The sequence below is a fragment of the Onychostoma macrolepis genome, chromosome 16 (assembly GCF_012432095.1).
Source record: "Onychostoma macrolepis isolate SWU-2019 chromosome 16, ASM1243209v1, whole genome shotgun sequence".
In the NCBI taxonomy this organism is placed as follows: domain Eukaryota; kingdom Metazoa; phylum Chordata; class Actinopteri; order Cypriniformes; family Cyprinidae; genus Onychostoma; species Onychostoma macrolepis.
Window position 1 is genome coordinate 25,059,711 of NC_081170.1, and position 13,179 is coordinate 25,072,889.

The window sequence follows — 13,179 nt, forward strand, 5'->3', positions numbered from 1 at the left end:
GTGATTGTCACTCTTGTAAATAATTGAACCGTGTGTGAACCCAAAGCTGAAATACACTACACGACTTTTGACCAGATTTTTGCCCCGGTTTGCAGTCTGGAGAAGTTGACTGAAAGTCAGAGCCAGTCTGCAGATTTGAGCTGACATATTTCTCAGAAAATAGTGATTTTTAGAACGCATTTTTCATTTGTCGCACACAACAAGGCAAATGTTTCTGTGTGAGTTTGTTGTGTTCGGAATGACTTGAAAATCTGGTAATGTGTGATCCTCAGTTTGCAACTATTTACATTGTCGGCAAGTTCATGATGTCTAGTATTTTTAAAAGTTGTGTAGTGTATTCCAGCTTTTACCTGTATTAAGCACTCAAATACTGCTTCATGAATGTAGCCATTATGACGCATCTCTTTTCTTTAAATTGATATTTTATAATCGAAATCACAAACGGCAGCTTCAAATTCATGCAAACTTCATGTGGAGTTGCACTGAATCTGTGGCACAAACTTGGTGACCTTGTATGAAGGTGAACACTGCTTTTATCCTTGGTCAAGGAGCCAGCACTGTGCCACATGCCATTAGAGCACTCAAAGTTCACCTAGATACTCACTCACTCACTCACACTCTCGCTCTCTCTCTCTGCTGGCCATCATTGGTTTATCTTTTTGGCATTACAGCTGTAATGGGAGTTGCATTGTTGTAAGGCCAGTCCCATTCTAGTGGATAAACCCCTGTGCTTAGTTAAACATAAGCATGTGGCTTCCATCACACATGTTGCATGAGTCTCTAATTTGCCACACATTTCATTCCTACAATTCTGCTGGGAAGCTATTTAGTCATTACTGTACAGAAGAGAGTTGTTAGAATGGTATTGGTGGTTTGGAATAAGGGCTGTTTGTCTGACAGAGGAAAGGCTGCTGTGTTGAACAACAGCATGTTGTCTGAAGGGAGGATGGGCAGATAAACATATTCTGGAAAGACAGTGGCTGCTTCATAATTAGCTTGAACATTGAATCTCAGTATTTTTCCACCATCAATGTGTTTTGTAATTCCAAAAACATGGACTGTAATTTGCCGTTTATTTGTCTGTTTATTGATTAACTGTTTTAAAAGTTCCACTTGTGTTAAGTAGTGTAGTTGTGTAGTTCTTCATCAGACCACTAGAGGTCAGCCTAAACTCGCACTTGATGCATTTTCATTTATAGGTGATTATTTTGGTCCCAAATGTGTATTTGTCTTCATCTTTGTAATTATAGTACATTTTTGTTATTACAATGTTATTATACAGTTATTACAACTAAGTTGCAATATACACATTTTTCAGTATTTTCTGTTTATATATTGTTTTATAATTTAAAATTATTTATTTTTTATTTTTTTTATTTTTTGCAAATGCAGAGAAATGCACTTCAAAGACTGTCATGATACAAAAAACGTAGTTGTACTTGGGGTATTTTTAGTAATGTCTTTATTAATAAGCAAATGTCTGTGCATGCCCAACATTTTTTTCACCATTCTCTTTGCATTCTCTCTCTCTTGTCAGATGTGTGTAACAGCACTGATCTTCCTGAGGTGGAAATCATCAGTTTGCTTGAGGAGCAGTTGCCTCATTATAAGTTGAGAGCTGACACAATATACGGCTATGACCACGACGACTGGCTCCATACACCTCTCATCTCACCTGATGTCAACCTCGACCTGACCACTGAACAGATCGAGGAGACCCTCAAATATTTCCGTAAGCACAGAATCACTCACTCTTATATTGTTCCTCTACTTTTATCTCTTTCATTCACTGTCATATTTTACTCAAAATAGTAACAACAATGTCTCACACAAGCGCAGACACACATAAATAAACATATATGTGCATGGACTCACATAATCACCATTCATTCATACTTTAATAATGCTTTAACATAAGGGTGTGTTAGTTGGACATTTGCTCTATAATTAGTTTCAATAAACCTAGAATAAAGTATAAAACCATTCAAATATGTTTGGTATCACGGTAGAACGTTTTTCAGTGCTGCATTTTTGTAACCTGCTCATTTGGAAATATGTATGTTTTATGTTCAAGTTAAATCAGAAATGAATTTTTATGATCTCAATTTCCATGTGTATATATGAAAAGTTCATGTGGGACTTGTGATACTTAAGATATAATTGGGTTAATACATGTTACAGTTGTTTATATGTGACAGCTGTGTTTAGTAGCCACAACACTGGGTGGTATTGCCAGGCAACCGTCCTAGACTGCTGGTCATTGGCTGAGTCTCCTGTCACTCACAGCACCAGTGTTTATGGGAGCAGCTGATAGGACTGTTAGATCAGTTCCTTTTTCCATGATCTGTCCTTGAGTTTGATTGAACACTGAGGTCGTCACCATTTAACCTCATGCAAAACTTTCATTTTATTCCGTATTTAACAGCCATATCTGCAGTTGACTTTACATCCTGCCAGACTCTTAACCACTGAGTTGAAATAGTAAAATTACTGCAGTCAACAATGTAGAGATCACGTTTTGGCCTCCCTGGAAAATTATTTTGCATAGATATGCAAATGTATTCCAAAATGTCTACTGCTATAAATAGTGAAGAGAAAAAAAGAATATTCTGTTCCCTTGTTCTTATTTATGGTTGATTATGGTATTCTCTTTTGTTTTATTTGAAGTTGTTCACTCTTAAGGCATTATAAATGCTGTTTTTGATTGGCTGTCTTTCAGTATACAATAGTCATCAGAGTTTAAAGATCACAGGAGTTTTACAGCAGAGTGTGTTTGACTGTCGTTGGTACCGATTCATTTTGATGCCCTGGATCTTATGAGCTGTCATGCAGCTCTTTCATATGTTAGCTAAAAATAGTTCAAACTGAGGCCCAGCTCTGGGTTGGGGAGGGACTGTGGCTAACATGATTTTAACCAAATCTCTCACAGTGCAGGGCGTTGTTATGTAATATATGCAAACCTTAGTTCCGGTCCTCGAATTGGCCATGTTTTTTCCCTTGAGTGACATTTCAAGAGCATTGATTTAGAATACAACAGCATTGGAAAATTTCATTTTTTGTGTCACTCTGTCTGTCTGTGTTAGTGGTGTTCCAAACTGGCTGTCAATCTGTGCATTACAGGTGGGGATTTTTTAATGACTCTTTCTTTGAGTTGCATCCTTGCACCAGTAGGTGACAATAAGTGTCGAAAACTTTATTGGATGAGTGAGTCTTTGAATTATTCACTCAAGTAATTTGTTAAAAAAAACACTGTTTCTGATTTGAGACTGAGACTAATTTGTTTGAAACTCTTTTTTTAAATTATTTTATTTTTTTATTGTTGCTGTTAAAGCAAAAATTTACTGTCAGTATTGTGTAGTAGAGATGGTAAGATGCATCGGCATAAAAGTTAACGATGCGATGCATTGCATTGATTTAAAAAAAAAAGTGTGCTTCGGATACAAGTTGGCATTTGTATCGTGATGCATCATTTCTAACATATTTGCATTGGCGAAAACTGATTTATTTGTGTGTGAAGAGTTCATTTGCAAACACCGATAAAAGCCACTTAAAAAAAAAATGTAAAAATTGCCGTGCATTATTCTCCCTATATAGCGCGATCTGAACCCTAAACAAGTTTTGTCAAAAAAGCCAGAATTGTCCACTTTCAAGGCATCACGACAAATGCCCTTGTTGTTTTTGAACAGAAGCCGATAAGTCCATTTTAGCGAATCAGCGCGCTGTATTCAGGTCAGGTGACAAGGCTACTTTCACTTTGAAAAGATGCGCTAGCTGAGAGGAGTTTCGTCAAAGCTGACTAAAAGTGATAGAGGATGGATAATTTCGACGAACTTGATGAACCTGTGATATCTACTTCAGGGCGAAAAAGGAAAATAAAAGCTGAAATGTTTTCACGGAGCCTTGCAAAAGCAGCGCGTTACAACAGTGAGGGAAAAGCTCCATGTATTGCGTGTAATCACATCCATACAGATTACAAAGATTATACTAGTGTTTTTTTAAAACTCTAAAACATGAAATGTGGAGTTATCTACTTTTGCTATTAAAAATACCATCCCCGCAATAAGAATGACGCTGAGTCAAATTAAAATAAAGATGTGTTCTCACGTCTGGAGTGTTTATTGAACCAATCAGATAAGAGTAAATCGAGAGTCAGCAAGAACCTCATTTGATTGGCTGAAAGAAGAAGGTCCCGCCTTCCACACGCGCTTGCAAATCTGAAATCAGTGAGAGAATCGTGCCAAAACTGCAAACGCAAAGACGCAGACGTACATAGCGGGTTATTTGGGGAACATTTTGCTCTATGCACGCAAGAAGTCATTTAGACAGTTGCAACGATTTTTTTTCTACACACACATATTGGTTTTACGCAGTCAATCCGTTTTGCAGTTCTTGATAAGGTTGTTTTCACTTGCAAAACACTGTGCACAGGCTTGCAATACTTTTGGCTGTATTTGGGCGAAACAACAGTGCCAAAAGTGTAAGCGCGGAAAAATGAAAGTCAGAAGATTACAGATCATATTTATTTTGCCTTAGCATGAAGTTGCAGTTTCACAAAACATGATATACACTTACAAAAAACAGTAAAAGGCTGCAAATCTTTTTTTCTTATGCTTGAAATGCAATTTGCACTTTTACAACTCTTTTCTTGCAAATGCAAAATTAATTTACGCTTGCTATCTTATGTACACTTTCACAAATCTTACCCTGCGCATGCAAATCTTTTTGACGTCATTTTACCTTCATATTAATCCCTAATTGAGATTTAAATCGGAGTTTAAATTTATGGAGCAACAGGATTAAAGTTAATCTATCTTAAATATAAAATAAATCCAGGATCAAAATAGTGGTTTAAATGTAAACCTGCTTATTTTTAATAAAAAAGTCTAAAGTTTGGTGCAACAGAATTATTCGATAAACCTTGATTTAATCTAGATTTAAGATTAATCCTTATTGGTGCAACCCACCCTAAGGCGTGGTAATGTCATGTTACAACATTATTTAGACAGTTTGGCACATACCCCCATTGTCTTTATCCTTAAGTAATAATTTACTGTAATGCAAAATACATTAGTAGTATAGTAGTAGCATGTTAATTGTCAAGTATATTAAGATACAGAGGATGATTTGTCGTGTTTTTTTGCAGTAATGAACATAATTGGTTTCTTTTTTTGTAAAGGAAAGCACTTAAGTACTTAATTGTCATGTCAAAAAAATCTCTCTTAATTATTCTTAAAAATCTTAATCGTCCTTTACGCATTTTTTTCTTTTAATTGTGTGGAATTCATTGGGACATTACTAATCAAGTCAGAGGTAATTCCTTCATATCACTTCATATCACACAACATAAATCCATCGCCCCACCAGCATGATGTCATCAGTATGAGACTTTCACCAGTGAGCCGATGAGGTGGCAGCTGGAAAGTCATCAACAGCAGGTCCACGGCACCGTAAAATGACATCATAGCTGAACGCAAGCTTGTGATTGGATCATTTACGCTATTCAATAACTGTGGTGTTGAATAGAATCAAATTGCCAGTTTTATCAAATTAAATCAGTATTTAGTTTTAAAAAGAATATGAATAAGACAAAGCCTTTGTATAGAATACAAAAAACTCAGTGGTCTATAAAAATCCAGGACCACTGCAGATTAAGCGTGTCTCCTTTTTTCCACTGGTTTATTTGTAGCAGTTCTTGGCACAGTGAATTGCAGATAGTCAGCTGCTTCTTTTGGCAGGCAGACAGAAGCAGAACACCTGCAGTCACTGTACCAGCCACTTACATTTGAGCTGAACACCAAAATCAAAGATTCCATGCATGCATCGCTACCACTGGCTGAAAACATCAATGGAAGAGTGATGGAGAAATACAGAGGGAAGTTAAGCAACAAAGCACATGCAGACACATGCAGTCACTAATACAGCCTGGAGTCAGAGCCAGTTACCATGGCAACCTTTCTAGAGGAGACGGGGTTGGGCTATGACGAAGCAGCTGATGAAGTGCGCTCTGATTGGCTGGCTTTGCTGGTAGGCCCCGCCCTCCAAAACGTGATACAACCTTGGCTATAGCGGTACAGTTTCCTGCGCAACACTGCTGGCTTTTAGAGACGCTGCATTTTTTTCCTTCATCATCTCTTGTTCTTTGACCTTGTGTGTGTGTAGGATGTCTTGTGACTAGTTAGTGGCAGATCGGTAGTTCGGGCTGCCGGGAGAATGGGTGGCCGTGGGTGCATGTATGTGTGTGTGACCTCAGACGCCGGACGGGAGAGGCTGCAGCTCAAGACTGAAGGAGACTGAGCATGCAGAGGTTTGTGGAGGCTGATTACTACGAGCTGGACTGGTACTATGAAGAGTGTGCTGACGGTAAGACCATGGTGGAAAAATCTCATCGGCTGCCACTAAGGGGGGGAGAGAGGGGGTGGAGGACCCCTAGGGAATTAAACACTTTTAGAAAGTTGTTTAGTAACATGGTCTGCCGTAGACGAGACTGTGAAAGGATATTGATAAAGATTTGGGCCGAGAGCATTTGTAAGACAGAGGTAATCTAGAGAATGACTAGGTGGCCTCTCAGCTCCTGTGTTGCATCAGACTCGGCACCATTTTTCCTTGGAGGGTAACTTTTCAAAATGCTTTGCATTAATAAGTCACAAACTTTATATAATGCATAAATAATAATAAGTTCATATGCAGTGCATATATAAAAAATAAACAGTGGGGTCAAAGTCTGAAACAAATGTTTCTATATATTATTTCATTCATTTTAATAATAATAATAATTATTATTATTATTATTGTTTAATTATTAAATATTAATACATTTAATTATTTATTTTCCTCACATTGAGTGAAAAGTTAAATTGGAAAATGAGCTTAATTTTTATGATGTCCTTTGCCTTAATGATAGCACCACTCAAGCTGACATGAAATTCACAAATTTGTGCAAAACCTTATGATCGTGTTATCCAAAATGTTTCAAGGATGTTTACAGACAGCATCCTGTTGCAGGCAAAAAATAATTTGTGCACTTTACAAAGCAGTTCACAATCACATGCATTACTATTTTTATGACCTATAAATTGTTCAGTCTTGAATAATTTGTAATAATTTTATGTCCATATTTCTTGTTTATTTATTTATTTATTTATTTATTCATTCATGCATTTATTATTATTATTATTATTATTATTATCATCATCATCATTATCAGGTTTAAATTGCATTCAGTTACTTTAAATTCCATGCAAAATTTGCAATGTAGTCTCAGATTTTTGGACCCTCAAGTCATGACAGTTCTTGCTATTTGAATGCATTATATTATGAACTACATTGTATTTGTTATGAACTTTGTCAGTAAAGTGTTACCAATAAGACTTCTTACAAAGTAATGCCTATATTTCAGCAGAAGTTTCTAATAACCATATCATTCATTCAGTCACCTCATAGTCTTAAAGTGGAGAGGCATACATTATTCAGGTTTAAACCCGCATTTATCCCCCGTCTGTTATATCTGAATATACATAGACATCAAATCTTATCTGATGTCCTTTCAAAACATTTTATATATTGTGCAAATCAATAAAATGATTGTGCACACATAGTCTCAGCATTCGCCACTGATGATGCACTCACGTGTAGACACTATGAAGTCATGCAACCCCGGCTCTTTCACAAGCAGCAGGTTATATCACAGCACTGCACTCTGATCTATGCCTGCTGGATGGTTTATTGCTCTGTGGTGACTGATCGCTGCCTTATGCTTCCTTCTTTATAATACTTCACCTTAGAATTGGGATAGTTACGTAACCCTGCATAAAACTGCTCTGTTTTGATCCCAGTCATTTACTGATGTTGTGCCACCATGCAGCATATTATGCAAGTATCAGGTTATGCATATATGCAATGTCTATTTAGTTATATCAGGTCAGAATATATCAGAATCACTTGCTGTCTCAAAATGTTATCAAAATTAGGGATGCAAATAGAATAAAACCTCAATGAGTCACAGAAGTGGATTATTTTGATAATACAGAGGTGTTAGATGGATGCGTACGTGTTTTCAAACACACCGACTTGTAGGCTGTCACTCTTGCAGTCAATAAAGAAATCACTCAGGCTGAGACAATGTTGTGAAAGAGCAGTCAGAGACATGTAAATATTGTATGTGTGTAATGGCTTATTAGCAAAGTATGAATTAATGATTCTGTTTCAACAGTCTATACTACATGAACTCATGTTGTTTTGTCCCAAACACTTTATCAACACTTAGACATCCCGTTATTAATAAAAACCGAACCAAGCTGTCAGTTACAGATCATTAGTGAAGAATATGAGCTCTGTTTGTGTAATATGATATGTTTGTGTTTAAAATGTACTAAAATGGATATATACTATTAGGGCTGGGTGAAAAAAAAAAAAAACAATTTTTCGATGAATTGTTTTTTTTGTTTGTTTGTTTTTTTTTTTTTTTTTTTTTTTTTTATTCGATATCGATTCTCAAAAGCCGCGAATCGATCTTTTCCGGTATTTATTTCAGCACGCATTTAAAACAAGATCTGATTAATGTGATTCCTATCATTAGTCTTCTCCACTAGATGTCACCCTTATTTACAGATGCGCGATGTTACAACAGCAAGCCTGTCATTCATTCATTCCGAATCGAATCGGGACATCTGCATCGATACCCAGCCCTATATACTATTCAGGACTGTACTTTTTGTTTTCGTTGACCCACATTCTGTGTTGTGGTTTGGGTCTCTATCCCTCTCGCACAGCATATTGATTTCTTAAGTGGGGGGAGCAGAATTCAGCACACACACATTCTTTTTTTATTCCCATTCAACCTATTTTGCATTTCCCACTCCCATTCTCACTTTCTCCTCCCCTCAGAGTTTTCCCAGCCCTTCACCATATTCTTCACCATTTTCAGCCTGTCTTTTCTTGCTTTTCCATTTTGCCTCTTCAATAGAGCTAAAGCACAAAAGCTCAGCCATGGTTAAGTTCACACTAAAGAGAAACCCGCCTCCTTCACGGCCTTGGCCATTGTGCCATCGTCCCATTCCTGTCACGCTATTGTGTTTCCATAGGAATGAAGGCCCTCAACAAACCACATTTGCAGGAAGTTGCTCTGCAGACTCCATTGCAATTATAAGCTATTTACATTTGGTCAATGTAACGAAAAATGAGTGATGATAAAACAAACCGTGTGACGGTGTTAGACTAGGTGGAGTTGCAGAAGTGTAGGTGTTGTTATCAAACACCGCATGTCTTTACACTCCAGTTGTCAAGCTGTTGAGTTTAAAGGGTAAAGTCTATTACCACATAACGCTATCTAAAATGATTCAGCACGTTCCTAAGAAATTTTGGTTGGGTTATTAGCTTTGTGAGGCAAGTTAATAATCAGTCTGGTCTAAATTGTTTATTCATTGATATTTGTGCGTAAAACTTACAGGTACAATTTAATTTTTTTTGTAAGCTTGTGTAGATGCTTGAACGTGCAATAATGGTATATGTACAAATGGATGTATGAATACTTTGCTAATCAAGATAAAAACATTACATGATCAGTAATTTCTAAATGATTACAAGAAATTTTATTAATTTTAAGGTTTAAAATGTAGCTTGGTTTTAAATAATACAAACAGAACTCAAACACAAAAGTTATTTCGGTTAAATAAATGAGCCAGCTGCATTAAATAAATGCGGTTTATTATGAATACTAGTTAATTAAAAATGAATACAGGTTTGTAAACATTTATATGTCTGTTAAGTTGTTCATTCATACATTAGGGTAAACGTACCCATTAAGCACACTTCCATTTTTGAGATCAGATTATAAAAAGAAAAAATTATTTATTATCCTACTTGACGTCTTAACCAATTGATATGTTTGTTACTATATACCTCCTGTAATTTCAAGTCAATCAGATCATTGCACTGAGATACGAGTCTCCATATGTTCACACTGTCTGGCGGCCATTTTGAAAGCTGTCTAAAAACTTTCACCAAAAGAGGAGCTCCTTAAATGTGCGTTTTTTTTTAGATGTTTAAGCCTTTATTTTGGGTAAGTTTCACTGTTTATTGTAAAATTAAGAGATTAATGTTCAGACTTTTGCATATTATAACCTGGAACTTGGATGTGGGAAATAATTACAGTTAGATCCAAAAGATAGTTTTAGCAACATAGCGCAGATGCTACAGAACACAGTTAGCTGACTAGCTGTATAAGATTGTGTGCTACGCTAATATATTACTTCACAGGCATAACTGGCTTGTACTTTTACATCCATAATATTATAAATTGACAGCTTATTGCTGGTCTGTGGTTTTACAGTGCTATAATTTTTAAAGATTTCATATTATTTTAAGGTGAGCTTAAAGGGTGCACTACTATGAAAATCACACAGATGACATCAATAAGAAAAAGTATAATTTCATAGATATTGTTAATAATAGTTGTTCATATTAAAATATGTATGAACTTAATACATGACCTAGACTATTTATTTAGCCCAAATCCTGTCATTTTAATAAATATTACATGAAATTTATTAAAAATTGTTGCTGCTCCAATTAAGCTCAGTGTGCTCTCTTTAAGTTCTTCCACATTGAACGTCTATGTAAATACTTCATAAACAGACTTTAAATATTAACTGATGGTTGTCACTTTAAGTTAAGTTAATCGATTTTCTATGGATTCTGTTGACTCAAATCTGCAGACTGGCTCTGATCTTTGGCATCTAGCATCAACTTCTCCAGACTGTAAATCTGTGGAAAATCAGGGCAAAAATCATGCTGTGTATTCCAGGCATAAGAGACTATAGATAAGTTGACATCCATTTAAAAAGAGGTTTCATAATGAGGCTAGTTTCTGTGTTCATCCCCATTAATTAAATGTTTTATTGGTTTGTTTTATTTGATTTTTGAATGTGTTACTTAGCTGAACGTGGACTAGTATAGATGTTGCAATGCATAACTAATCAAATTGAATGCCTTGTTGCTTGATTTTAGTATTGTTTTTTTTGTTTGTTTTTTGTTTTTTGTGATTGACGTTGTACCTTCAAAAATATATATAATAAATTATTCTTTAAAAAAATGTTCCTTAAAATAAACAATATATTTTTTTTTATAAAACATCATGTGAGCTTAATGGGATCAGGGGTGTGCTTAAAGGGTACAAAAATGTACCCATTAAGCACAGCCGGACTTTTTGAATTTAATGATGTATATCTTAATTGAAATGCTTTTGACATTTAAAATAAAATTAAATATTTTTGTGTAAGAGATTTGATATTTTATTTTAACATAACTTTTTGTACTGAAACCAATATCTTGTGCACTAAAAATATCTCAATGTAGATTTTGGTGAGCTTAATAGGTACGTTTACCCTATCTGAGTTTTAGATTATTAATATTGTTACTTATATTATGTTTTAGGGTCTGTTCAAACTTAAGTAAGTGTATGTGTGGCAGAATCACATTTTACATAAAATACATATAAATAATCATGAGATCAGATCAGAAGTAAATCTCAGAAATCATACACTTAAAAAAAAAAAAAAGTTGAGCCAACTTAAAATTTTAAGGCAACCAGCTTCAGCAGAGTTTATACAACAAAAATTTGAGAATCTCCCACAAAAATAAGTTGAGCAAACTCAAAAATCTGCTGAAGCTGGTTGCCTTAAAATTTTAAGTTGGCTCAACTTTTTTTTTTGTTTTTTTTTTTACAGTGTAGTTATATCATTGTGTGTGTGTGTGTGTGTGTATTTATTTATTTATTTATTTATTTATTTACTTATGCAAATTGTTTGTGGAATATTTTTAACTACTCTTGTCAAAATTAGTTATATTTTGTATTAAAATATATGTATCTCATTTTTAGTAACAGGTGTGTCATTTTATCCTAAGTATTTTTACTTCATGGCTCCTGTTGTGTCAAATGTCCTGTTTGCCTTCTCTGTGGTTATGTGGAATCTTTTCATCAGGGAATATGCATAGGCTCCGCCCACACAACAGGTGTAGTCAAACAACTTGGTCACGCCTTGATAGGTTGCCATGGTGTGTGGAACGTACCATTCTGTCCTCTGCAGAAGGGGGTCAGACTTTCTTTTAAGTTTTAAGTTAGATAAATTTTTTAAAACCTAATCAGTAAAAACCTTCAGTAATTTCTTATAATTTTATACGTAAATGCATGTTGATCTACAAAAATGTAGTTGGGTTATTTTCTTAACTCAATTGACACATCCCCTGCTATTTCTTATGTGAGTGGTAGCGTCCAAGCATTGAGTCTGCTGTGAGACAGGTGTGTGTCAGTCAGAGACGGTCTATCTGATCTTTGAGATAGGGTTATATGTCCAGCCTAACGTCATGGTCTCACAGATGGCTGTGGACATGAGACAACTGAGCCAGCCTGGGCTTAACTAGCCCAGAGACAGCATGGCATTGACTCTTGATCACTCTAAAGAGGAACACTTTGAGTTTGACTCCTCTTCAGAGATCCTGGAAATATCGAGCTCGTCTTACTTTAGCTCAAACAGTGCTGATGATGAGGAAGATACAGAGCCGCTCACCCTGGAGGAAGGTACAGTACCTGTGCCCTTTGACATTTTGATCCTTTTAAAAGTCAAAAGTCTCTGTGCTATCAAAGAGACGTGCCATCACAGTAACTCAATGTCTTTCAGTAATGGTCAAGTGTCTTATTCCGATATCTAAACGATCTAAACAGGTTTTTCCATCCTTGGTTGGTGATGACATACCTGGTTAAAACATTTCAAATGTACGCAATACATCAGATTCTTCTTCTTGTCGAGTTTCCCTCTTCTCTCTGATCTTTTCACTATTTGTATTTAATAATATTTGGTGTGAGCGTAAACACTCATTAAACACAGTCATTAGTGTTAGAACATTATTACTAATGTTAGTGCTTAAGGAAATTGGTGAGTAACACAGTTTGAATCAAAAAGTTTCAATGTATTAATCATAGTTTCTGGAACAAGTATAAATATGTTTTAGCTTTTATTGTGACTAATTAATGTCATGGCCTGCTGTTTAGATTTATTACTAATTTGCCGTGTCCCAGAGCAGTTCATAAGGTTGATCATATCAACACTGCACAGACCATTCTCATATTGGTGCAGCATGCATGCCTGCATGCACTGCAAGTGTGCCTTTATATAACTAGAGTAA

The 13,179-nt window shown here is 35.6% G+C and overlaps 1 protein-coding gene across 4 annotated transcripts in view; it reads left to right on the forward strand.

Moving 5' to 3' along the window:
• trak1a (trafficking protein, kinesin binding 1a) overlaps positions 1 to 13,179 on the forward strand; it is a 49,807-nt gene that overhangs the window by 11,987 nt on the left and 24,641 nt on the right. For 3 of the 4 annotated variants that reach the window (XM_058746289.1, XM_058746287.1, XM_058746290.1), the window contains exon 2: positions 1,538 to 1,732. Coding sequence is in view for 3 of the 4 variants with exons in the window: in XM_058746287.1 (XP_058602270.1) it covers positions 1,538 to 1,732 (195 nt within the window). In the remaining variant the exon portion in view is untranslated. Of the gene's footprint in view, positions 1 to 1,537; positions 1,733 to 1,781; positions 6,361 to 13,179 lie in introns of those variants that run through there. The other variant, XM_058746288.1, reaches the window with a different exon arrangement.